General features: G+C 38.6%; 1 protein-coding gene and 1 pseudogene across 23 annotated transcripts in view; both read left to right on the top strand.

Annotated features, from left to right (window-relative positions):
* Positions 1–24,521, top strand: part of LOC140126346 (protocadherin gamma-C5-like) — a 431,655-nt gene that overhangs the window by 192,088 nt on the left and 215,046 nt on the right. Inside the window, exon 1 of one of the 23 annotated variants that reach the window (XM_072145674.1) lies at positions 8,431–11,023. The exons of the other annotated variants lie outside the window; for them this stretch is intronic. Coding sequence (XP_072001775.1) covers positions 8,582–11,023 — 2,442 coding nt within the window. The 5' untranslated portion in view covers positions 8,431–8,581. Of the gene's footprint in view, positions 1–8,430; positions 11,024–24,521 lie in introns of those variants that run through there. 23 annotated transcript variants of the gene reach the window in all.
* LOC140125837 (protocadherin gamma-C5 pseudogene) lies at positions 13,599–16,453 on the top strand (annotated as a pseudogene).

The raw sequence follows: 24,521 nt of genomic DNA, 5'->3' as shown, positions 1-24,521 counted from the left end.
GAGATAACAAGATCCAGATTTTCATAAACATCTTATTATGCTGCAAAGTTGAAAATGTTGAAATTGTATAAACTTAGTGTGACCATCATAGCTAAAGAGCCTGATTAAAAGCAAATGAGTCACAGCTAGTACCTTAAATGTGATGGATCTGACACTCCATTATGGTTTCTAATTAGAAAAATGCTGACCAAAACCAAAAAAAAATACTTCAATGTTCACATTGTACTACCATATTGTATATATTTGGAAACACTTTTGATGACAACATAAGGTGGCACTGTTATTGGCATGATGATGATGATGTATGAGATATGCTTTCCCTTGTCTTATTATGTTTGCACCTTTTAGTTGACTGAATCCTATAGTCCATGTGTTTTATTTTAAGGTACACTACTGGATTTCTAAATTTACATTTTGACATTTAACACTGTCTTATTATTGTAGCAACCAGTTTGTATTCCAATATCTGATGTTAGCCTTACTATACTCTTTAAGGTCCAAGAGTGCCCATTGTAAGGAATAGAAATCTGGATCTAAGTGGAGATTGCCTTTGGTGGCACTTTGGAGTCATTTAACACTGGCTACTGGGTTTCTTTCTCCTTAAGGTTCATGACTTTGGATCATTGCTGTGAGTAGAACATCATTAGCTTAGTTTTGCCAACCATAGAGAGCAGGCAAAAGCTGTAAAAATGTTGTTCACTCCTTTATCTTTGCTTAAGATGCTGAGGATGTGTCTAAAGAAAATGCATAACTTACAGCACTGTATATACGGTGAGCAATGTTGGTTATGGATTCCCACCAAAACTCAAACGGGTAACATATGGTATATATTTGTAAAGTGTCTATTTGTATATGGAAGTACAGCAGACAATGCAATCGTGTACAGCTGAACACAAGCCAAACGGATGGCCTTTTTGGCATATGTTCAGAATGTTTCATGCTGATGTTTTTGGCTTCAGTAGGTTTTCTTGCAAGTAAAAGGCAATTGTCAGTATTTGGTAGCAAGCGGTGGCCCTAGAATTCTGATGCTTCCATGTAACTGTCTATGTTGTGGGATGATCAATGTCACTGATAGCAATGATATGCCAATTGCAGGTGTAAGGAAACATGTCCCAAATTTTTCTAAATACAATGAAGAAATTTAACGTCCTCTGTTAACTCGTTTAGGACCAAAACAAAATAGGGAATTCAATAATATTATTCATTTTGACTTAATTTGAAAATTTTTTAAAAAAGTACTATAAATTACAAAAAGAGGCTTTTTTTACACTTTGAACCCAAAAGAAAAAAAGAAAAAAAAGTGTTTAAACTTTTATTAGCTTTTTACCCAGCTCTATGTGTCCTGAAAAAAATACTGCAAACAAATTTAAGGAAACATGCAAAAAAAAGGTTATGCTCACTAGAGCCTTTTCAGGTAGTGTCACCAAGGGGATAAAGCAATACAATGTATTGATGATTTTGAGGGGTTACATATGATTGAAACTAAGGTACACTTTAAAAAGTTATTGCTTTCCAAAGTAATGAAATGTGTTTTTTTTAATATTGCTTTTAGTATTTCTAAATAATTCTTATGATATTACTGTTTTTTGTTTTAAACTACCAGTTTGTTAAATAATATATTACACTCATGCTTTTACAGTATTGTATTTTGCAAGGGATTAAAATAATGTATGTCGATAAAAATAAAATGACTGCATTTGTTAAATTTAATTTGCTAGATGAAGTTAACACTGTGGCCAGGAGAGGGCAGGCATGTCTTCTAATAAAATAAGAAGACTGCTGTTATTCGCTCTGCGCTCTCCTCCCCCTGGCTCAGTGAAACATCCACCCATTCTGCTTTCTCTAACAAAGAGGAGCTGATGCTCCGATGAAAACCTTGTGGATTCTGTATGCTACCTCTTTATTTTTCCTTTCAAATGATGCCTGTTCACATCTCAAGCTAATGGGATTATAAATGATATATGCAATCAAAGATATCAAGGAATAACATTGAGATATGGACTACAGAAGCAGCTCTAAGGCTTGGAAATGGCAAGTAGCATATCTCTTTCTCCTTAGTAGCTGGGGCTGGGTCTCTGGGCAGCTGCGTTATTCTATAGGAATCTGAACCTAGGACTGTGGTGGGGAATGTAGCTCAGGATCTGGGGGTAAAACATTCGGAAATTTCTTATCGAAGGTTACATTTGGAGGCAGAAAAAGACAAGTATTTTACCCTAAACAGAGAGAATGGAGCTTTGATTGTGAAGGAGAGGATTGATAGGGAGCGTCTGTGTGGATCTAGTCCCCGCTGTTTGCTGCAGTTAGAGGTTGTGGCTGAGAATCCTGTGCAGCTTTATAGTCTAGAAATAGAGATTCTGGATATTAATGATAATTCTCCCACATTCTCATCTGATGAACGAATCATTAAAATCACAGAAATCTTTACAAGTCCTGGATCTCAGTTTGCCTTAGAAACTGCAGAAGATCCTGATGTTGGTGTGAATGGGGTCAGTCAGTATACACTGAATACAAATCATTATTTCTCTTTGTCTGTGAAGAATCGTAAGGATGGAACACTCATCCCTCAGCTGATACTAGAAAAGGTTTTAGATAGAGAAGAAAAACAGGAGCATAACCTGATCCTCACAGCTATAGATGGAGGAGAACCAGCCAGATCAGGGAGCTGCAGGATAAGAATAGTTGTATTAGATATTAATGATAATCCTCCAGTCTTTAATCAGTCGCTTTATAAAATCAGAATAAAGGAAAATCCACCTTTGTTTTCAGTTATATTTATACATATATTTCTTAATGTAAGAGACAAGGATTCTGGAAAAAATGGTGAGATTAACCTGGAGTTTTCACCAAATGTGCCTTTTAGAATACAACAGATGAAAAACCGCTATGCATTGGTGACAGATGGGAATCTGGATAGAGAGGAGACCCCACAATACACTATAGAGCTGACAGCCTCTGATTTAGGGTCTCCTCCTCTATACAGTAAGACAAGCGTCACCCTCAGGGTGTCAGATATTAATGATAATGCTCCGCTCTTCACACAGACTGCTTATAATGCTTTCATTAAGGAGAACTCTTCTATGTACAGTATCTGCTACTGACCTAGATGAGGGGGTGAATTCTGATCTGGTTTACTCCATAGTTGAGAGTCAGATTGACGGCTCCTCTGTGTCCTCCTATGTTTACATTCATTCTAATGATGGGAATATATACACTCAGAGATCCTTTGACTATGAGCAGATCCAGGTTTTACAAATCACCATAAAGGTAGAAGACTCAGGATCTCCACAGTTATCTTCCACTGTTCCCGTCTTTATCTTCATTCTGGATACAAATGACAATCCCCCCACTCTGCTGTATCCAGAACACTCTGAGGACCTCATTGTCCAAGAGAGGATCCCAAAGTCTACAAGTGCTGGATATCTGGTCACCAAACTGTCAGCAGTGGATCTGGACTCTGGTCACAATGCCTGGTTGGTGTTTTCTCTCATTGACCCCATCAATTATTCATCATTCCAAGTGTCTAAACACACAGGAGAGGTGAGAACTGTACGAGGATTACAGGAGATGGAGAACATGGAGCAACAACTCGTCATTTCTATCAGTGATCAAGGGAACCCTCCATTATCCACCACAGTGACTGTACTTGTCAGTATAGCAGATGAGGTGATAGTGGAAAGACCAAAATCTGGTGACCTCCTGACAAATTCCAAGCCCCCATCAGATATGACTCTGTATTTAATCATCTCCCTGGTGGCCATCAGCTTGGTGTCACTTGTCACCTTCATGATATTATTGGTGAGATGTCTGAGGAAGGACACTTATGATTACAGCAGTAGTTGCTGTTTTCTTGGTGGATCCCAATCCAAACCGTACACAGATCAGTATCAGCCAGCTCTGTACCTGAACACAGACGGGACCTTAAAATACATGGAGGTCAGGATGGTCCCTCCAGGACCCCAGGGGCAGAGTTACCAAACTAATTTACCTCCAGCTCCAGAACAACAGGATTTCAGTATTGTGCAGCCTTTACATTATCCTCAACTAAAGGATTTATGTCAAGAAGCCTCATCTGAGGGGGATTCACTGAATGACCCAAACAATGTAAGTTATATTATATTTTATCACTATATCGATTTATTAAGGCACGTGTTCTGAAATGTAGGAGAAATTCTGTGATATATTATTAGGTTTGACTACTATAATGTAGTTTTGAGATTTTCACACTTATAGTAACTTTTATGAAGATGGTATGCTTTTTGTCTGAGAAAACACTAATTATTTAAATGGTGCTGCCTCTATAGGTAGCCAAAAGGAAGTTAAGCATTTCTAAAACTTGTGTGCAGTACGAATAGAAGCATTTTCTGCGCTCTATTGTTGTGCGCTATAATTGTTCTGTTTTAGATTCCTGTGTGACCACTTCCCTTATTTCGTGACCACCTCATCTCATCGTTTTTCTTCTCCATTCTTGAAAAATGTTAAAAAATCAGATTGAACATAATTTTCAAGGTTTGACAGTCTTAAACCTAGTTACATGCTCAACAATACAGATACTACATCTTTATACTTTCTTATCTAATTTATACCATCTATTTATTGGTTTTACTTATGTTAAATATTTGTTCACAGGCATCACAATTTCATCCATAGAATTAAAAAAAAATATGTCCACATTCTACACATGGCATGGGTCCATCAGTTGGCAGCCGGACCGATCGGCTGTTTGAACCTGTGAATGTTTTTACTCTTCATAGGCTTTAAACCTAATCTGATGAATGAACCATATTTATTCAACAGATTTGATAAATAATTCCCAGCATACCCCTTCACCTACAACTTGACATTGTCATTGTTTCTTTATGGTGTGATCTTTATAATATCATAATTCATACTTGTTAATGGTAAAACATGAAAAGGTGCAGGTGCAATTTTTGTTTTGTGTATTTTTGCTGACTTACCAGTAATTTAGTTTTCTCCCTGCTACTGATTACACACCATCATGATATTTAGATTCCTTTCCCTCCAAGCATCACATGGGCAGCTGGAGCCAATACTATTCCAGCTTTCGAGAAGGACATTGTCAATATCCTCTTCTCTAGATTTTCTAAATTAGCTAAGAGATCATAAGTATACAGCCAGAGTGGCTTTCTTTCTTATAATAACAGTGTGTCTGTTTAATACCAGTAGCTGTGCTAGAAATGTTTGTTCCCCTGTAGAAAGCATGTGTGGTATATACTTTGCAGTTTCTTTATACAAGCTCTGATGTCTATATGTGTGACAGTGGCAGAAATCCTGAAAACGACGGAAAAAACAATGAAAATGCATCCTCCGAGCCTTAGTAAATAAGCCCCATTGTCTTTCATTTTCAGCATTCTGGTTTATTTTTATAGGGAACGTCTTGATACATTTTTTCATAAAACCTTCCTTTAGTTATATGTTGGTTCCATGTCCTTGAAAGTCTACAATATTATGTAACCTCCACAAGCACCAGCAGTGATTAGAAGAGGTTAAAAATCTGAACGTCGGCATATTTTTTAAAAAAGTTATTGATCTTATCCTAAAAAACGACCTATAATACCTATGTAAATTTGACCCCCCAAAGCACTTATTATTTATTCAGAAAATATTTATTGAGATTTTCTCCGATTTTATTTTACAATTAGATAAAAGAGACAAGAGGACTTTAAATTCTTTGCACTACAAGGGAACTCCCCCCACTCCCACAACCCCCCAACTTAGTAGATAAAGAGGAGTCCAGAAAAGCCTTGCTAGAGGATGAGATTGTGAGTCTATACACATGCACCTGTAAGGATAGAGGCTCTCAAACCAAGCAGTTAACAGTTGACACAACATTTAGCAATTATAAGTATAATATAGATTTCAGTAAAAGTACTGAAATCTATATTATACTTATAATTGCTAAATGTTGTGTCAACTGTACTTTTACTTTACCAGAGCCAACAGAAAGACACAAGTCCACATGGGCTCTACTCGGGAGTCCTAGGTTATCCATCCACCATCCCCACAACTTTTCAATTTTTTCACTTTCCCTATAAATTGACTCCCTATTCTAACTGGGTGATATTTTTAACTTTTTTGGTAAATTCTTGGATACAAGGAGCAAAAGTCTTAATCCACATGGCAGCAATGGATATATGAGCTAGGTATAGAGATTTTTGTATACAAAGTAAAGGGGCACCCTAAACATTTTCCAATTCTATTTTCCCCTACAAATATTTTTTTGGATTTGTTTTGTGAACCTCTGACAGCGTCCTTCTAATGAGATGCATACTTGTTTCCAGAAATCCTGCAGTGTTATAACTTTTCCTGCTGCCTCCTTATAACTTGCCTGAGACAGCTCACAGGTTTTGCCGTTTCTTGTGTGGCACCTTGGTAATGACTAAAAAAACAATATGTTACACCAATATGTTACTATTTTAATATATTAAAATACATATATGCAATTTAAAAATATGGTAGAGGTCTGGTATAACTCACTAACCAATAGGAGTACATCTAAAGGTATCTACACCTAGAATGCTGTATACAAATATTCGCAATACAGGTGGTCCCTGGGTTACGTACATGATAGGTTGTGTAGGTTTGTTCTAAAGTTGAATTTGTATGTAAGTCGGAACTGTATACTTTATAATTGTAACCCCAGTGAAATTTTTTGTTGATCTCTGTGACAATTGGATTTGAAAACTTTTGGATTGTCATAAGAACCAGGATTCACAATAAAGCTTCATTACAGACACCTGTGATAACTGTTATAGCTGTTTATTGTAGCCTAGGGCTAAAGTACAGTAAATCACCAAAATCCAGAGGTCCTTTTGTAACTAGGGGTCAGCTGTAAGTCAGGTGTTCTTTAGTAGGGGACCGCCTGTACATCTTTGAATTGTGTATATTTGTATACAGAATCCAGGGTGTAGATACCTTTAGAAATCTCCTTTTGGTAAATGAGTCATACCAGACCACTACCATGTTTTAGATTACTTTTAGGTATTTTATTATCTTTGTTGCTTGTGGGCTTCCATTACCAAAGTCAATTTTTTGTAATATATAATTGGTTATTCTGGTGTGCATTGTTAGTAGCCCCCCTGATTTTCGTGTACATTTGATGAATCTTTCTGGGGTTTTTTTGCACGATGACTGTGTGGCTACTACAGTTGTTCCTTGGTAATGAAACATCTACTTAAAGTCATGTGATTTTATATTTCACAAAGTAGCCAGATTAATTTCTAGTTACAGATAGATTTCAGTTGAGGTATTGACCTTCTATCACTTTTTATACCTCTCTTTCTTTCTTCTTGTGATCAATACATTTTCCATTCGTCATTTGGCATTATTACACATAACTTAAAATACAAAACATCTATGGTTTGATTTCTTTGCTAGAATGGACTAGATCAGGGGTCAGGAACCTTTTTGGCTGAGAGAGCCATGAACGCCACATATTTTAAAATGTTATTCCGTATGAGCCGTACCATATGCACATGTCCCTATGTAGATAGGTAACCCCAGTGTTACGGGTGCCCCTGCGATCTAGGTCTCGTGCCCCTCCCCTTTCCGAGCTCACCACTTTCCGGCTCCCGTCCCGGCTGGCCAGCGCACCGGCACTCGCAGATTTAAAGGGCTAGTGCGCCGCTGCCCACTTCCCGGGTTACTATAAAGCCCGGCGGCTCGCAGTATTGCCCGTCGGATCTTAGTGCTTCATGCCTATGAGGAAGCTTTCCACAGTGTTTTCTTCCCAAGGGTTGACCTCCCATTGCGACCCCAGACCAGTAGATAGGTAGCCACAGCAAAAAAAAAAAAAAAAAAAAAAAGATTATTCACTTACCAGCGCGCCCTGCAGCCAGCTCCTCATCACTCCCACACTCTTCTCTTTGACCCAGACTTAGACGATGGCACCTGGGTCGTACAAAGGACGTAGGCGGCGGTAATATTGCTGCCCGTGTCCAGTGATCAGTCTAAGACACACAGCAGCCATCACTATTTATTAAAGATCTGAGTGAGAGCCAGATGCAGCCAACAAAAGAGCCACATCTGGCTCCCGAGCCGTAGGTTCCCTACCCCTGGACTAGATGGATTGTTATCGACACCGGGTGATGTGTTCAATGCTTTTTATTTGCTGCATTTGCTTTACATTTAAAAAGTCTTACTTGATTTTCTGCGTCTGTAGAGCTAGGTTTAAAGAATAGAACTGAGTATATTCTTAACACAGAATTACGTTTGATATATTTGTACATTTTTCAAAAATGTCTGTTCAAAGCTTGGCTCTGATTGAGTTCTCTAGTTTCCTTTTTTAGCCAGCAGAGGGCAGTCTTGTCCTCCAGTCACATATTGCAGTAATACTAGAGAAGCTGCTTGTATCAGCTCTGCGCTCTCCTCCCCCTGGCTCAGTGATTCACCCTCCCATCGTTTCTCTCACACAAAGAAGAGCTGCCGTGCGGATGAGATCGCTCTGGATGTTTCCTTTATATGGATTATCTTTTTGGGAATATGGACAGATAATATAACCCTCATGTAGCTTGGATTATACAGGATCTACATGACATCAGATATCAAGACAATCATTTAAGATATGGACATCAGAGGCTTTTGTCAGAGCTGGAAATGGCAAGTAGTCTGCTCCTTTCTCCTTTGTAGCTGGGGCTGGGTCTCTGGGCAGCTCCGTTATTCTATTGTTGAGGAGTCTGATCCAGGGACATTGGTAGGAAATGTAGCTCAGGATCTGGGGATAAAACGTGCAGATCTCTCTCAGCGCAGGATACATCTGAGATCTGACAAATACCAAAAATATTTCACTGTAAATCAGGCAAATGGAGGGTTGTCTGTGCAGGAGAGGATTGATAGGGAGCGTCTGTGTGGATCTAGTCCCCGCTGTTTACTGCAGTTAGAGGTTGTGGCTGAGAATCCTGTGCAGCTTTATAGTCTAGAAATAGAGATTCTGGATATTAATGATAATTCTCCCACATTCTCATCTGATGCAGATACCATTGAGATCACAGAAATATTTGCAGGTCCAGGGGCTCAATTTTCCCTAAATATTGCAAAGGATTTAGATGTTGGTGTGAATGGAGTCAGTCAGTATACACTGAATACAAATCCTTATTTCTCATTGTCTGTGAAGAATCGTAAGGACGGAACACTCATCCCTCAGCTGATACTAGAAAAGGTTTTAGATAGAGAAGAAAAACAGGAACATAACCTGATCCTCACAGCTATAGATGGAGGAGAACCAGCCAGATCAGGGAGCTGCAGGATAAGAATAGTTGTATTAGATATTAATGATAATCCTCCAGTCTTTAATCAGTCGGTTTATAAGATCAGTATTAGGGAGAATCTCCCATTGAAAACCGTCATATTAACACTGAACGCCACAGATCAGGATGACGGAGCAAATGGAGAGATAGAATTTTCTTTTGATGGTCACACGTCTGAATTTTCCAGAGAAATTTTTTCTCTAAATGAACAAAATGGGGAGATTTATGTTAATGGGTTGGTGGATTTTGAAGAAAAGAATTTCTATGAGTTATTTATAAATGGCAAAGACAAAGGATTTCCTAAATTAAAGGGCAGCTGTATAATTCAAGTGGAAATAAAAGATGCAAATGATAATCCCCCAGAAATTACATTCACTTTAGTAGCTGGTGATATTCCAGAAAATGCTCCATCTGGGGATGTTGTAGGATTTATAAATGTAAGAGACAAGGATTCTGGGGAGAATGGAGAGATAAAGCTGGATCTATCACCAAATTTGCCATTTAGAATACAACAGATGAAAAGCCGCTATGCATTGGTGACAGATGGGAATCTGGATAGAGAGGAGACCCAACAATACACTATAGAGCTGACAGCCTCTGATTTAGGGTCTCCTCCTCTATACAGTAAGACAAGCGTCACCCTCAGTGTGTCAGATATTAATGATAATGCTCCGCTCTTCACACAGTCTACTTATAATGCTTTCATTAAGGAGAACAGTGACCCCGGGACTCTTCTATGTACAGTATCTGCTACTGACCTAGATGAGGGGGTGAATTCTGATCTGGTTTACTCCATAGTTGAGAGTCAGATTGACGGCTCCTCTGTGTCCTCCTATGTTTACATTCATTCTAATGATGGGAATATATACGCTCAGCGATCCTTTGACTATGAGCAGCTCCAGGTTTTACAAATCACCATAAAGGTAGAAGACTCAGGATCTCCACAGTTATCTTCCACTGTTCCCGTCTTTATCTTCATTCTGGATACAAATGACAATCCCCCCACTCTGCTGTATCCAGAACACTCTGAGGACCTCATTGTCCAAGAGAGGATCCCAAAGTCTACAAGTGCTGGATATCTGGTCACCAAACTGTCTGCAGTGGATCTGGACTCTGGTCACAATGCCTGGTTGGTGTTTACTCTCATTGACCCCATCAATTATTCATCCTTCCAAGTGTCTAAACACACAGGAGAGGTGAGAACTGTACGAGGATTACAGGAGATGGAGAACATGGAGCAACAACTTGTCATTTCTATCAGTGATCAGGGGAATCCTCCATTATCCACCACAGTGACTGTACTTCTCAGTATAGCAGATGAGGTGATAGTGGAAAGACCAAAACCTGGTGACCTCCTGACAAATTCCAAACCCCCATCAGATATGACTCTGTATTTAATCATCTCCCTGGTGGCCATCAGCTTGGTGTCACTTGTCACCTTCATGATATTATTGGTGAGATGTCTGAGGAAGGACACTTATGATTACAGCAGTAGTTGCTGTTTTCTTGGTGGATCCCAATCCAAACCGTACACAGATCAGTATCAGCCGGCTCTGTACCTGAACACAGACGGGACCTTAAAATACATGGAGGTCAGGATGGTCCCTCCAGGATCCCAGGGGCAGAGTTACCAAGCTAATTTACCTCCAGCTCCAGAGCAACAGGATTTCAGTATTGTGCAGCCTTTACATTATCCTCAACTAAAGGATTTATGTCAAGAAGCCTCATCTGAGGGGGAATCACTCAATGATCCAAACAAAGTAAGTTAGGTTTCTTCGTCAATAGTCTTGAAATTATGTCATTTACAATAAGTATAGCTACAATAGATACACATTTTTTATTGTCATAATTGGTTGGCAATACTTGATGCAAGTAATGATGTAAACTGTTTTTCCATTAGGATGTAAGAGGCTGGTATGGGGCAAAATTGACCTAAACGCTATTTTAAACAATGAAAAACTATTGATTTTATAATTTACGAGCATTATATTTCCATATGACTGTTTGTACTCTGTAATGTGATATTATATTTGTATATGTAGCCTATGATTTGTAAAGCGCTACGGAATTTGATGGCGCTATATAAACAAAGATTATTATTATTATTATATTTGGTCTCACTAAATATTTAATTTTAAATTAAAATCAGTTGTGTAGAAATTCTTCCATGTATACTTCATCTATTCTTATTCCACATATTAGACATTGGCTCAGGTTTACTTATCCTGTCTAATTTGTCGAATAAGTAGACTTATAGACAGTCTAAAATAAGTTATATAGAGTCAGAAATATATAATCCATTTCTGACTATGCTTAAATTGTAGTCATGCATGTTGTAAAATCTCATTTCTTCAATCATATTTCATGGGAGTTTTCCAGCTCAACCAAGCATTATAAGATGCTGTTAGCGTCTCAAAGAATAAAGCACTGTTATTTGCTACATACCTTTATTATTTATGTCCATTATTCCATTACTATGATATTCTCAGTTTTATCCGTATACTAATGAGGCAGTTGGCACATATTTTTCTTGTCTTCAATACCCAGAGCATCAGTGTTTCTTTTTTCATTACTTCACAAGTTCTGTAGTTTCACCCTTCATAACAAAACAATAACAAATTTACTCTCATAATGATCTAACAGAAAGAGTAGCATCCCTGGCAGGAATAGCAGTGTTCTGGGAGATAACAATTAGAGTGAGATGCTCTTACTACTGACTTTAGGTGATTTTTTTAGTTACTACAAAGTTTTGTTCATGTTAATGTGTTGTACACATGGTAGCTGTATACATGCCATAACACACACCTGATGTCATTTATTCCTGTATAGCAGCAGAAATGTCCAGTACACAGCAGTAATCAGATAAGGGCCTGACACTAGTTTACAGAAATTTAGTTGCGACTTTGTCAAGCTCTTATTCTCTGGTTAATTCTGCGTTTAAAATAAAAGTGACTTGAGAATCTGTTTAACAACTTGAGAGCTATTGGACCATAACTAGATAGATTTTTGTATATCTAAAGCTAAGCTCAAAATGTTTTTTTGTTTTTTTTTTAAACTTGTTTTTATTTATTTTTTCATAAACATGCATATAATATTCCAACATAAAAATGTGTACATTGGGATTCTTGTTTTAGCGAAAGCAGGTTATTTTAATTTTATTTACAGTCCATCACCTTGAGTCTTGTTGCTAGATTTCTCTCTGCTTTGGTACAGGTTAAATTTGCATAGATATGTTCTGTATGTTAAAGCTGACATTAATAATACAATCAAATATTATATTGGATATCATTCAAAGGCATATTGGACATAGGTTAACATGTAAACCGTCATAAACACAAAAACAGTAACAATAACAACAGTGACCTGAGAAAACTCAAAATTTACTCTTGGTGGTAAGGGCTCTCTATCCATAAGTCACAATCTTTTTTAAATTTGTGGTATCTGTTTTCTTGGAGATGTATGTATTTTTCATAAATGCAGTTGGTGTTCATTTGGTTCACTACCTCATATATGTTGGGGGAGTTTATCTCTTTCCAATGTCTAGTTATAAGCTCAGTGGCCATAAGGGTGTGTGTGGTTACCACTCTATAGGGTTGAGGGAGTTTAACCATTCCTATCAAAAGCAAGGCCAAAGCAGGGGAAAACAGTATGGTTGTTTTAAATAAGGTGGACAGTATTCTATATGCTTCTTGCCAAAGTGATTGTATTACTGGGCATGACGATAGAATGTGCAGTAGGGAACCTCTGCCGCCTCAGTTTCTCCAACACATTGGGGAAGTTGTAGGAAATATTTTGCTTAAACGTGAAGAAGTAAAAATGTTTTGAAAATGTGAACCAAACAATAACCTGGAAGAGAAAGAGCTGTTTTAATATTTTCTTAAATGATCTGAAATATACAGTATATCATTCTCTACTTTTCTTGTTTTTGACACTGTTATAAGGTAGTTGGTCACTTGTGACTCCTTTTTCTCCTTAAAAAAAACATAATTTTTGTAAAGGATTTAAAACATATACTACAGATACGATTCAGAAACTTCTATTTCTGTATTGAAGATTATTCAATACCAATAAGATTATTTGGTGTTACTATGTTTTAAAAAAAATATACAAACTAAACTTAAGATTCAATATATTTATAAGTGCTTGGTGTACTGTATCGCACTGGAATATATACCTAGCCTTAAAAACATTTAAGGCTACAAAAAAAACATTTGTGGTTAATCTGGTCTTTGCTAGTTTCCTCAAATTTACATTATTGGCCAGCAGAGGGCAGTCTTATCCTGCAGTCATGTATTGCAGTAATACTAGCGAAGCTGCTTGTATCAGCTCTGCGCTCTCCTCCCCCTGGCTCAGTGATTCACCCTCCCATCGTTTCTCTCACACAAAGAAGAGCTGCCGTGCGGATGAGATCGCTCTGGATGTTTCCTTTATATGGATTATCTTTTTGGGAATATGGACAGATAATATAACCCTCATGTAGCTTGGATTACACAGGATCTACATGACATCAGATATCAAGACAATCATTTAAGATATGGACATCAGAGGCTTTTGTCAGAGCTGGAAATGGCAAGTAGTCTGCTCCTTTCTCCTTTGTAGCTGGGGCTGGGTCTCTGGGCAGCTCCGTTATTCTATTGTTGAGGAGTCTGATCCAGGGACATTGGTAGGAAATGTAGCTCAGGATCTGGGGATAAAACGTGCAGATCTCTCTCAGCGCAGGATACATCTGAGATCTGACAAATACCAAAAATATTTCACTGTAAATCAGGCAAATGGAGGGTTGTCTGTGAAGGAGAGGATTGATAGGGAGCGTCTGTGTGGATCTAGTCCCCGCTGTTTACTGCAGTTAGAGGTTGTGGCTGAGAATCCTGTGCAGCTTTATAGTCTAGAAATAGAGATTCTGGATATTAATGATAATTCTCCCACATTCTCATCCAATGCTCATAATATAGAGATCACAGAATTATTAGCATATCCTGGAGCTCAATTTTCTCTTGAGATTGCAGAAGATTTAGATGTTGGTGTGAATGGAGTCAGTCAGTATACACTGAATACAAATCCTTATTTCTCATTGTCTGTAAAGAGTCGCAAGGACGGAACACTCATCCCTCAGCTGATAGTAGAAAAGGTTTTAGATAGAGAAGAAAAACAGGAGCATAACCTGATCCTCACAGCTATAGATGGAGGAGAACCAGCCAGATCAGGGAGCTGCAGGATAAGAATAGTTGTATTAGATATTAATGATAATCCTCCAGTCTTTAATCAGTCGGTCTATAAGATCAGTATTAGGGAGAATCTCCCATTGAAAACCGTCATATTAACACTGAATGCCACAGATCAGGATGACGGAGCAAATGGAGAGATAGAATTTTCTTTTGATGGACATACATCCAAATCTGCTAGAGAAATATTTTCCCTAAATGAACAAAATGGAGAGATTTATATTGATGGGTTGGTAGATTTTGAAGAAAAGAATTTCTATGAGTTATTTATAAATGGCAAAGACAAAGGATTTCCTAAATTAAAGGGAAACTGTAAAGTTCAAATTGAGATAGAAGATGTCAATGATAATCTCCCAGAAATAGCATTTACTATAACAGTTAATGATGTTCCAGAAAATGCTCCCTCAGGTGATGTTGTAGGATTTATAAATGTAAGAGACAAGGATTCTGGCAAAAATGGAGAGATAAAGCTGGATCTATCACCAAATGTGCCTTTTAGAATACAACAGATGAAAAACCGCTATGCATTGGTGACAGATGGGAATCTGGATAGAGAGGAGACCCCACAATACACTATAGAGCTGACAGCCTCTGATTTAGGGTCTCCTCCTCTATACAGTAAGACAAGCGTCACCCTCAGTGTGTCAGATATTAATGATAATGCTCCGCTCTTCACACAGTCTACTTATAATGCTTTCATTAAGGAGAACAGTGACCCCGGGACTCTTCTATGTACAGTATCTGCTACTGACCTAGATGAGGGGGTGAATTCTGATCTGGTTTACTCCATAGTTGAGAGTCAGATTGACGGCTCCTCTGTGTCCTCCTATGTTTACATTCATTCTAATGATGGGAATATATACGCTCAGCGATCCTTTGACTATGAGCAGATCCAGGTTTTACAAATCACCATAAAGGTAGAAGACTCCGGATCTCCACAGTTATGTTCCACTATTCCCGTCTTTATCTTCATTCTGGATACAAATGACAATCCCCCCACTCTGCTGTATCCAGAACACTCTGAGGACCTCATTGTCCAAGAGAGGATCCCAAAGTCTACAAGTGCTGGATATCTGGTCACCAAACTGTCAGCAGTGGATCTGGACTCTGGTCACAATGCCTGGTTGGTGTTTTCTCTCATTGACCCCATCAATTATTCATCATTCCAAGTGTCTAAACACACAGGAGAGGTGAGAACTGTACGAGGATTACAGGAGATGGAGAACATGGAGCAACAACTTGTCATTTCTATCAGTGATCAGGGGAATCCTCCATTATCCACCACAGTGACTGTACTTCTCAGTATAGCAGATGAGGTGATAGTGGAAAGACCAAAACCTGGTGACCTCCTGACAAATTCCAAACCCCCGTCAGATATGACTCTGTATTTAATCATCTCCCTGGTGGCCATCAGCTTGGTGTCACTTGTCACCTTCATGATATTATTGGTGAGATGTCTGAGGAAGGACACTTATGATTACAGCAGTAGTTGCTGTTTTCTTAGTGGATCCCAATCCAAACCGTACACAGATCAGTATCAGCCGGCTCTGTACCTGAACACCGACGGGACTTTAAAATACATGGAGGTCAGGATGGTCCCTCCAGGACCCCAGGGGCAGAGTTACCAAACTAATTTACCTCCAGCCCCAGAGCAACAGGATTTCAGTATTGTGCAGCCTTTACATTATCCTCAATTAAAGGATTTATGTCAAGAAGCCTCATCTGAGGGGGAATCACTGAATGACCCAAACAATGTAAGTTATATTTTATTTTATTAATAATCCATAATTTAGGCTTCATATCCAAAATTAAACTTAACTTGGAAGCAATGCTTTTATAGCTATGTTTTTTTAATATTTACAGGAGCTTGCCCAAAAGCCAATCATGTTCATTAAACTTTCTCTATCAATTCCTTACGATTTTCTAGATTTCTGTTTGCTGTTCTTCGATGGAAAACTTATATGTTAGTGGACACTACTTCCAGGGGATAGAAAGCTGTCTTGTGAGGGACACTCAGGTACACACGCTGATATTAGCAGAGCCTTCTGATACTAACAGCTCGTGCACCTACACTCACCGGCCACTTTATTAGGTACACCATGCTAGTAACGGGTTCGACCCCCTTTTGCCTTCAGAACTGCCTCAATTCTTTGTGGCATAGATTCAACAAGGTGCTGGAAGCATTCCTCAGAGATTTTGGTCCATATTGACATGATGGCATCACACAGTTGCCGCAGATTTGTCGGCTGCACATCCATGATGCGAATCTCCTGTTCCACCACATCCCAAAGATGCTCTATTGGATTGAGATCTGGTGACTGTGGAGGCCATTTGAGTACAGTGAACTCATTGTCATGTTCAAGAAACCAGTCTGAGGTGATTGCAGCTTTATGACATGGGGCATTATCCTGCTGAAAGTAGCCATCAGATGTTGGGTACATTGTGGTCATAAATGGATGGACATGGTCAGCAACAATACTCAGGTAGGCCGTGGCGTTGCAACGATGCTCAATTGGTACCAAGGGGCCCAAAGAGTGCCAAGAAAATATTCCCCACACCATGACACCACCACCACCAGCCTGAACCGCTGATACAAGGCAGGATGGATCCATGCTTCCATGTTGTTGACGCCAAATTCTGACCCTACCATCCGAATGTCGCAGCAGAAATCGAGACTCATCAGACCAGGCAACGTTTTTCCAATCTTCTACTGTCCAATTTCGATGAGCTTGTGCAAATTGTAGCCTCAGCTTGTGCAAATTGTAGCCTCAGTTTTCCTGTTCTTAGCTGAAAGGAGTGGCACCCGGTGTGGTCTTCTGCTGCTGTAGCCCTCAAAGTTCAACGTACTGTGCGTTCAGAGATGCTCTTCTGCCTACCTTGGTTGTAACGGGTGGTGATTTGAGTCACTGTTGCCTTTCTATCAGCTAGAACCAGTCTGCCCATTCTCCTCTGACCTCTGGCATCAACAAGGCATTTCCGCCCACAGAACTGCCACTCACTGGATGTTTTTTCTTTTTCGGACCATTCTCTGTAAACCCTAGAGATGGTTGTGCATGAAAATCCCAGTAGATCAGCAGTTTCTGAAATACTCAGACCAGCCCTTCTGGCACCAACAACCATGCCACGTTCAAAGGCACTCAAATCACCTTTCTTCCCCATACTGATGCTTGGTTTGAACTGCAGGAGATTGTCTTGACCATGTCTACATGCCTAAATTCACTGAGTTGCTGCCATGTGATTGGCTGATTAGAAATTAAGTGTTAACGAGCAGTTGGACAGGTGTACCTAATAAAGTGGCTGGTGAGTGTATATGTTCATCACAGACCATGAACAGATTTCTACCTACTGAGAGTAAACATAACAGCTTTCTTTCGAAGGACACCAAGCAGAGATGAGAAAATGGTGAGGAATTGATACAGAAAGTATAATGGAAAATTATTTAACTTTTCTAACATACCCTCCAGAAACAATATTAGTTATTTACTGAAAGTGGAGATGAAGATGATTGTTATTGGCTATTGTGTCGGACTGATGATGATCCTTGTTCCAGTTTGTGTACCTTGTTGCTGTTATATGTTTGTCTTCAGTTATTATGTACTTCAAAAATATGAGTCACAAGTCATGTAAACTACATCATCTTTTATTTATTATTTTACTACGAGAGATATATACTATATTAATATCATATTATAATACCATATAATATATTGCTGTATTATTATATTTATTATATTGGTTAAGCTTTACAATTCATGTCTTTGTTCTAAAGTTAGACAGTCATTGGGCTCATGCACTGAACCATTTTTACACTGGCTGTGAGCGCAATACAAACTCAAGGCCCCATAGCCTTCTGTGAGGCATCGTTCACAGTGTGGTGTATCCATCGTGTCTCACTACACCATGATCATGCAAACCGACCGTGGCACAAATCATAGAGCAGATTTAATTCCTTGATGTCTTTTTATTGAATGGGGGGGGGGTGAGAGGCACATATCTATCGTTGTTTGAGGCCGTATTCACACACTTTTGTGATCAAGAGGCCTTACAATAAGATTCTTTTTTTAAAAAATGAAAAATTCTCCACATGAAACAAAAAAATCTGTTCGCCAAAGACATAATTTATGAAACTTTACAATTGTCTAAAATTTGCTACGTTTGAAACAGAATTGTGTACAGTACTTCAACTTCATAAATGAGATAAATCTCATTAGCTGACTGTGCTTACATTGTGATCTAGAAATGGGAATATTCAAGGTTGACCTTATACCCTTTACTTTATCCTAATACTAGTTCAAAGCCGATAAATGAGATGTACAAAGATTTATCTGCAAAACATGAGAAAAATATTAATCTTGGCATAATAGATTTGGGTCTGTCTAAATGCATTTCAGCTGTCGTATTGAAAGAGAGAAAGCTTGAGTTTTTCCATGCAAAATTTAGATCATCATAAGTTTTCACTTATTGGGCCATATGTATTAATAGTGGGGAAAACTACACGTAGTATAGTTTGCCTCACTATCCTGCAGAATGTGCAAGATTCATGAAGACTGAAGCACGATTTTCATGAATCTGGCACAGCCTGCGGGCATCCAAAGTACTTCATCTGAGTGCCCCTGTTTTTTTTCTGGAGCACTCAGTTAAACGCGCTTGCGACATATTTATCTGACGGCCAGTGTGAATATGCTGCTCTCACCTTGTAAGTGAAAAATCCCATGCTTATTTTTCAGATATTCTAACTAATCCCGGTATACCACTTCACCTTTAGCTTGACATTGTGAAGGAACAGTTTTTGCATTTGGATTTTAAAACAGTAACATGTGTATCAATTGTAATAATATACAACATTTAATATGATGATGGTGATTATTTTGTGTTGTGCTGGAGAAACCTTTATTCCTATTTGCACCATTTAATTTCCAGAGCAGTATACTGGGAAGGTAGAAATATTCCCAATACTATGGAATGAACAAAAACTTTTTGATGGTCTGATTTTTTATGGCTTTCAATGTGTGGCCTAAACTTCAAATCCCTTTGGGAATCGTTAGGTTAGTACAGTCAATGACTTAACAAATGTATTATATATATTTTGTCTTTACAATTTTCTTTTTAACTTGCAAAGAATAAAACATTTTTCCATATTAACATATTGCTACAATGTACAGAACTGCCTAACTTTTTTTTAATAACAGACCTCGGATTTCATTTTATAAACTGCTGTTAGAAAATGAAAGCTGAGCTATGTTAGGTTGTGATGAGCAACTAGGAAAGGTTTGTTCTCAAACCCTTTTCTTTAATAAAATACACCGTATTACAGTATATTTGTTATACATTGTTAATCTGTTACATTTTGCTTCTTGCAGACTGTAATAGGTTACAATAGGTTATGTCGAACACACAGGCCAAAGAGCCTTATAGAGTCTATTATGACAGCGGTTCAGCACTCCCAAGAACATCATGGGGAGCTCCTAAATCAGTGATGGCGAACCTTTTAGAGACCTAGTGCCCAAACTACAACCAAAACCCACTCATTTGCCCTGATGTGCCAATGTGCCATATTAAGCAGTAACTTATTGCTATTAGTTCTTCCACCTCTTTTAATTGTATCGCCCACTTGAGGCCACCAATACAATTGAAAGAAGGTGGCAAATTCAGACTATCATTGTAGCTTCTCTCCAGGATCTCTCTGTTTAGGAACAAAGGTGGGTCCAGCAGGAGGACCACAAAGATAATGCAGTTCTTTTAACACCTTCTTACTTTTCAAGCAGTTCCAAACAGCCAATGAAGTGTCTCTGTAAAATAGCGCCGAGCGCAGCATCTCATAAGTTGCCTAGGACTGCAGGAAGATTTAATGGATTTGGTCCTTTTTGGTGAACTCTGTCCTGGGATGATGGCCTGAGTGCCCACAGAAAGGGCTCTGAGTGCCACCTCTGGCACCAGTGCCATAGGTTCGCCACCACTGTCCCAAATTATATTGCAACTGCTGTGTATCTTTTTTTAAAATGTGTCTAACATCTTACCTGCCATGTTTAATGTCAGCGCCTCAATTAAAACCAGGTATCTGTTGTTTAAAACAGCTGACACATTCTCTGTATGGAGAGGATTGAACACCCCTTGACAAATTATGGTGGAGCTGTAAATCAGAATGCATCAAGAAGTTTATGGTGAAATATTGAAATCTTTCAGAACCTTGGACATACAAAGACATGGGGCGAGATTTATCAGTAGTGTTTGAGAACAAAACTGTTCAAGCTGTGCATGGCAACCAATCAGAGCTCAGTTCTCATTTTCCTGCAGCAGTTTTTAAATACAAACTGAGCTCTCATTGGTTGCCATCAGCAAGTAGAAAAGCTTTGCACTCTAAAAATTCTTCAACTCTACGTTTTCATACTAAGGTAAAAGACAAAAAGTATACAATCATTAAGGTGATTTTATTAATTTTCATCATCAGCAGCCGTGCTAGAAATATCTGTTCTCTTGTAGAAACCACATTGTACAAGAAGTTGTGATGTCCATCTGTGAGACACATACATTCCCATAGATTTTCATAGACTGTGACCTAGATTTGAGACCAAATATGTTGTGGTGCATTTTGAAGCTCAAAATAAAATGATTTAATTAGGATATAATAAGAATTATACTCATATCATCTAATATACCTATAAGACACACACAAACACACACACATATATATATATCATAAAACAAATACCATATATAAGCTAATATACAATAAATCAAAATAATTGAAATAAGCAAACTAGTTCATTTAAACTCCTTAATATATGCAATAATTTGATGAGCTTACAGAATTGCACTGAATTTAATAGGAATACAACATTTGGTGCTAGAGAAAAGTCTTTAAAAATTCCTATAGTATTTTTTAGTTTAGGTGCTTTCTACCTTTGTCTTTTACTGAAATGAATTCTCAGTATTAGCCAGCAGAGGGCAGTGTTGTCTTCCAGTCACATATTGCAGTAATACTAGAGAAGCTGCTTGTATCAGCTCTGCGCTCTCCTCCCCCTGGCTCAGTGATTCACCCTCCCATCGTTTCTCTCACACAAAGAAGAGCTGCCGTGCGGATGAGATCGCTCTGGATGTTTCCTTTATATGGATTATCTTTTTGGGAATATGGACAGATAATATAACCCTCATGTAGCTTGGATTACACAGGATCTACATGACATCAGATATCAAGACAATCATTTAAGATATGGACATCAGAGGCTTTTGTCAGAGCTGGAAATGGCAAGTAGTCTGCTCCTTTCTCCTTTGTAGCTGGGGCTGGGTCTCTGGGCAGCTCCGTTATTCTATTGTTGAGGAGTCTGATCCAGGGACATTGGTAGGAAATGTAGCTCAGGATCTGGGGATAAAACGTGCAGATCTCTCCCAGCGCAGGATACATCTGAGATCTGACAAATACCAAAAATATTTCACTGTAAATCAGGCAAATGGAGGGTTGTCTGTGAAGGAGAGGATTGATAGGGAGCGTCTGTGTGGATCTAGTCCCCGCTGTTTACTGCAGTTAGAGGTTGTGGCTGAGAATCCTGTGCAGCTTTATAGTCTAGAAATAGAGATTCTGGATATTAATGATAATTCTCCCACATTCTCATCTGATGAACAAATAATAGAAGTCACAGAATTAGTAACAAGTCCTGGTTCCCAATTTTCCCTAGATAAAGCACAGGATCTAGATGTTGGTGTGAATGGAGTCAGTCAGTATACACTGAATACAAATCCTTATTTCTCATTGTCTGTGAACAATCTTAAGGACGGAACACTCATCCCTCAGCTGATACTAGAAAAGGTTTTAGATAGAGAAGAAAAACAGGAGCATAACCTGATCCTCACAGCTATAGATGGAGGAGAACCAGCCAGATCAGGGAGCTGCAGGATAAGAATAGTTGTATTAGATATTAATGATAATCCTCCAGTCTTTAATCAGTCGCTTTATAAGATCAGTATTAGGGAGAATCTCCCATTGAAAACCGTCATATTAACACTGAACGCCACAGATCAGGATGACGGAGCAAATGGAGAAATAGAATTTTCTTTTGATGGACATACATCCAAATCTGTTAGAGAAATTTTTTCTCTAAATGAACAAAATGGTGAGATTTATATTGATGGGTTGGTGGATTATGAAGAAAAGAACTTCTTTGAGTTATTTATAAATGGCAAAGACAAAGGATTTCCTAAATTAAAGGGAAACTGTAAAGTTCAAATTGAGATAGTAGATGTTAATGATAATCTCCCAGAAATAACATTTACTGCAGCAGTTCATAATGTTCCAGAAAATGCCCCATCAGGTGATGTTGTAGGATTTATAAATGTAAGAGACAAGGATTCTGGGAAAAATGGTGAGATAAAACTAGATTTATCACCAAATGTGCCTTTTAGAATACAACATATGAAAAGCCGCTATGCATTGGTGACAGATGGGAATCTGGATAGAGAGGAGACCCCACAATACACTATAGAGCTGACAGCCTCTGATTTAGGGTCTCCTCCTCTATACAGTAAGACAAGCGTCACCCTCAGTGTGTCAGATATTAATGATAATGCTCCGCTCTTCACACAGTCTACTTATAATGCTTTCATTAAGGAGAACAGTGACCCCGGGACTCTTCTATGTACAGTATCTGCTACTGACCTAGATGAGGGGGTGAATTCTGATCTGGTTTACTCCATAGTTGAGAGTCAGATTGACGGCTCCTCTGTGTCCTCCTATGTTTATATTCATTCTAATGATGGGAATATATACGCTCAGCGATCCTTTGACTATGAGCAGATCCAGGTTTTACAAATCACCATAAAGGTAGAAGACTCAGGATCTCCAAAGTTATCTTCCACTGTTCCCGTCTTTATCTTCATTCTGGATACAAATGACAATCCCCCCACTCTGCTGTATCCAGAACACTCTGAGGACCTCATTGTCCAAGAGAGGATCCCAAAGTCTACAAGTGCTGGATATCTGGTCACCAAACTGTCAGCAGTGGATCTGGACTCTGGTCACAATGCCTGGTTGGTGTTTACTCTCATTGACCCCATCAATTATTCATCATTCCAAGTGTCTAAACACACAGGAGAGGTGAGAACTGTACGAGGATTACAGGAGATGGAGAACATGGAGCAACAACTTGTCATTTCTATCAGTGATCAGGGGAATCCTCCATTATCCACCACAGTGACTGTACTTGTCAGTATAGCAGATGAGGTGATAGTGGAAAGACCAAAATCTGGTGACCTCCTGACAAATTCTAAACCCCCATCAGATATGACTCTGTATTTAATCATCTCCCTGGTGGCCATCAGCTTGGTGTCACTTGTCACCTTCATGATATTATTGGTGAGATGTCTGAGGAAGGACACTTATGATTACAGCAGTAGTTGCTGTTTTCTTGGTGGATCCCAATCCAAACCGTACACAGATCAGTATCAGCCGGCTCTGTACCTGAACACAGACGGGACCTTAAAATACATGGAGGTCAGGATGGTCCCTCCAGGACCCCAGGGGCAGAGTTACCAAACTAATTTACCTCCAGCCCCAGAGCAACAGGATTTCAGTATTGTGCAGCCTTTACATTATCCTCAATTAACGGATTTATGTCAAGAAGCCTCATCTGAGGGGGAATCACTGAATGATCCAAATAATGTAAGTTTTATAATATTTTTTTTGTTAAATGATATTTTTGGGAAGTAATTCTATAACAGTTATGACATATTATAACATATAATAGCCTTTCATTAATGAAGATGTTTTCTTACCATAGAAATAATGTAAAAGGCGATGCTGCTAGTGGGTGCCACAATAGAAAGTACACCTTTTATTAAAAAATCAAGTACAAATTTGCTGGACAATAACTATATCACAACAATACATATAATCTTATCTTTTTTGGTCAACCTATGTGTTTGTTTTGCTAGAAATGTAAATTTTCTGGGATGTTGATAGGTGTATCTTATTATGAATTTATTTCTTAATATTCAAAAATCTCTTAATGATATTTCTAGGTGTATTCCTATTGTAATTCATAAC

Source organism: Engystomops pustulosus, chromosome 4, assembly GCF_040894005.1.
Source record: "Engystomops pustulosus chromosome 4, aEngPut4.maternal, whole genome shotgun sequence".
Lineage (NCBI taxonomy): Eukaryota > Metazoa > Chordata > Amphibia > Anura > Leptodactylidae > Engystomops > Engystomops pustulosus.
Note: the sequence above shows the minus strand (reverse complement) of the source record. Positions and strands in the feature narration are given on the sequence as shown.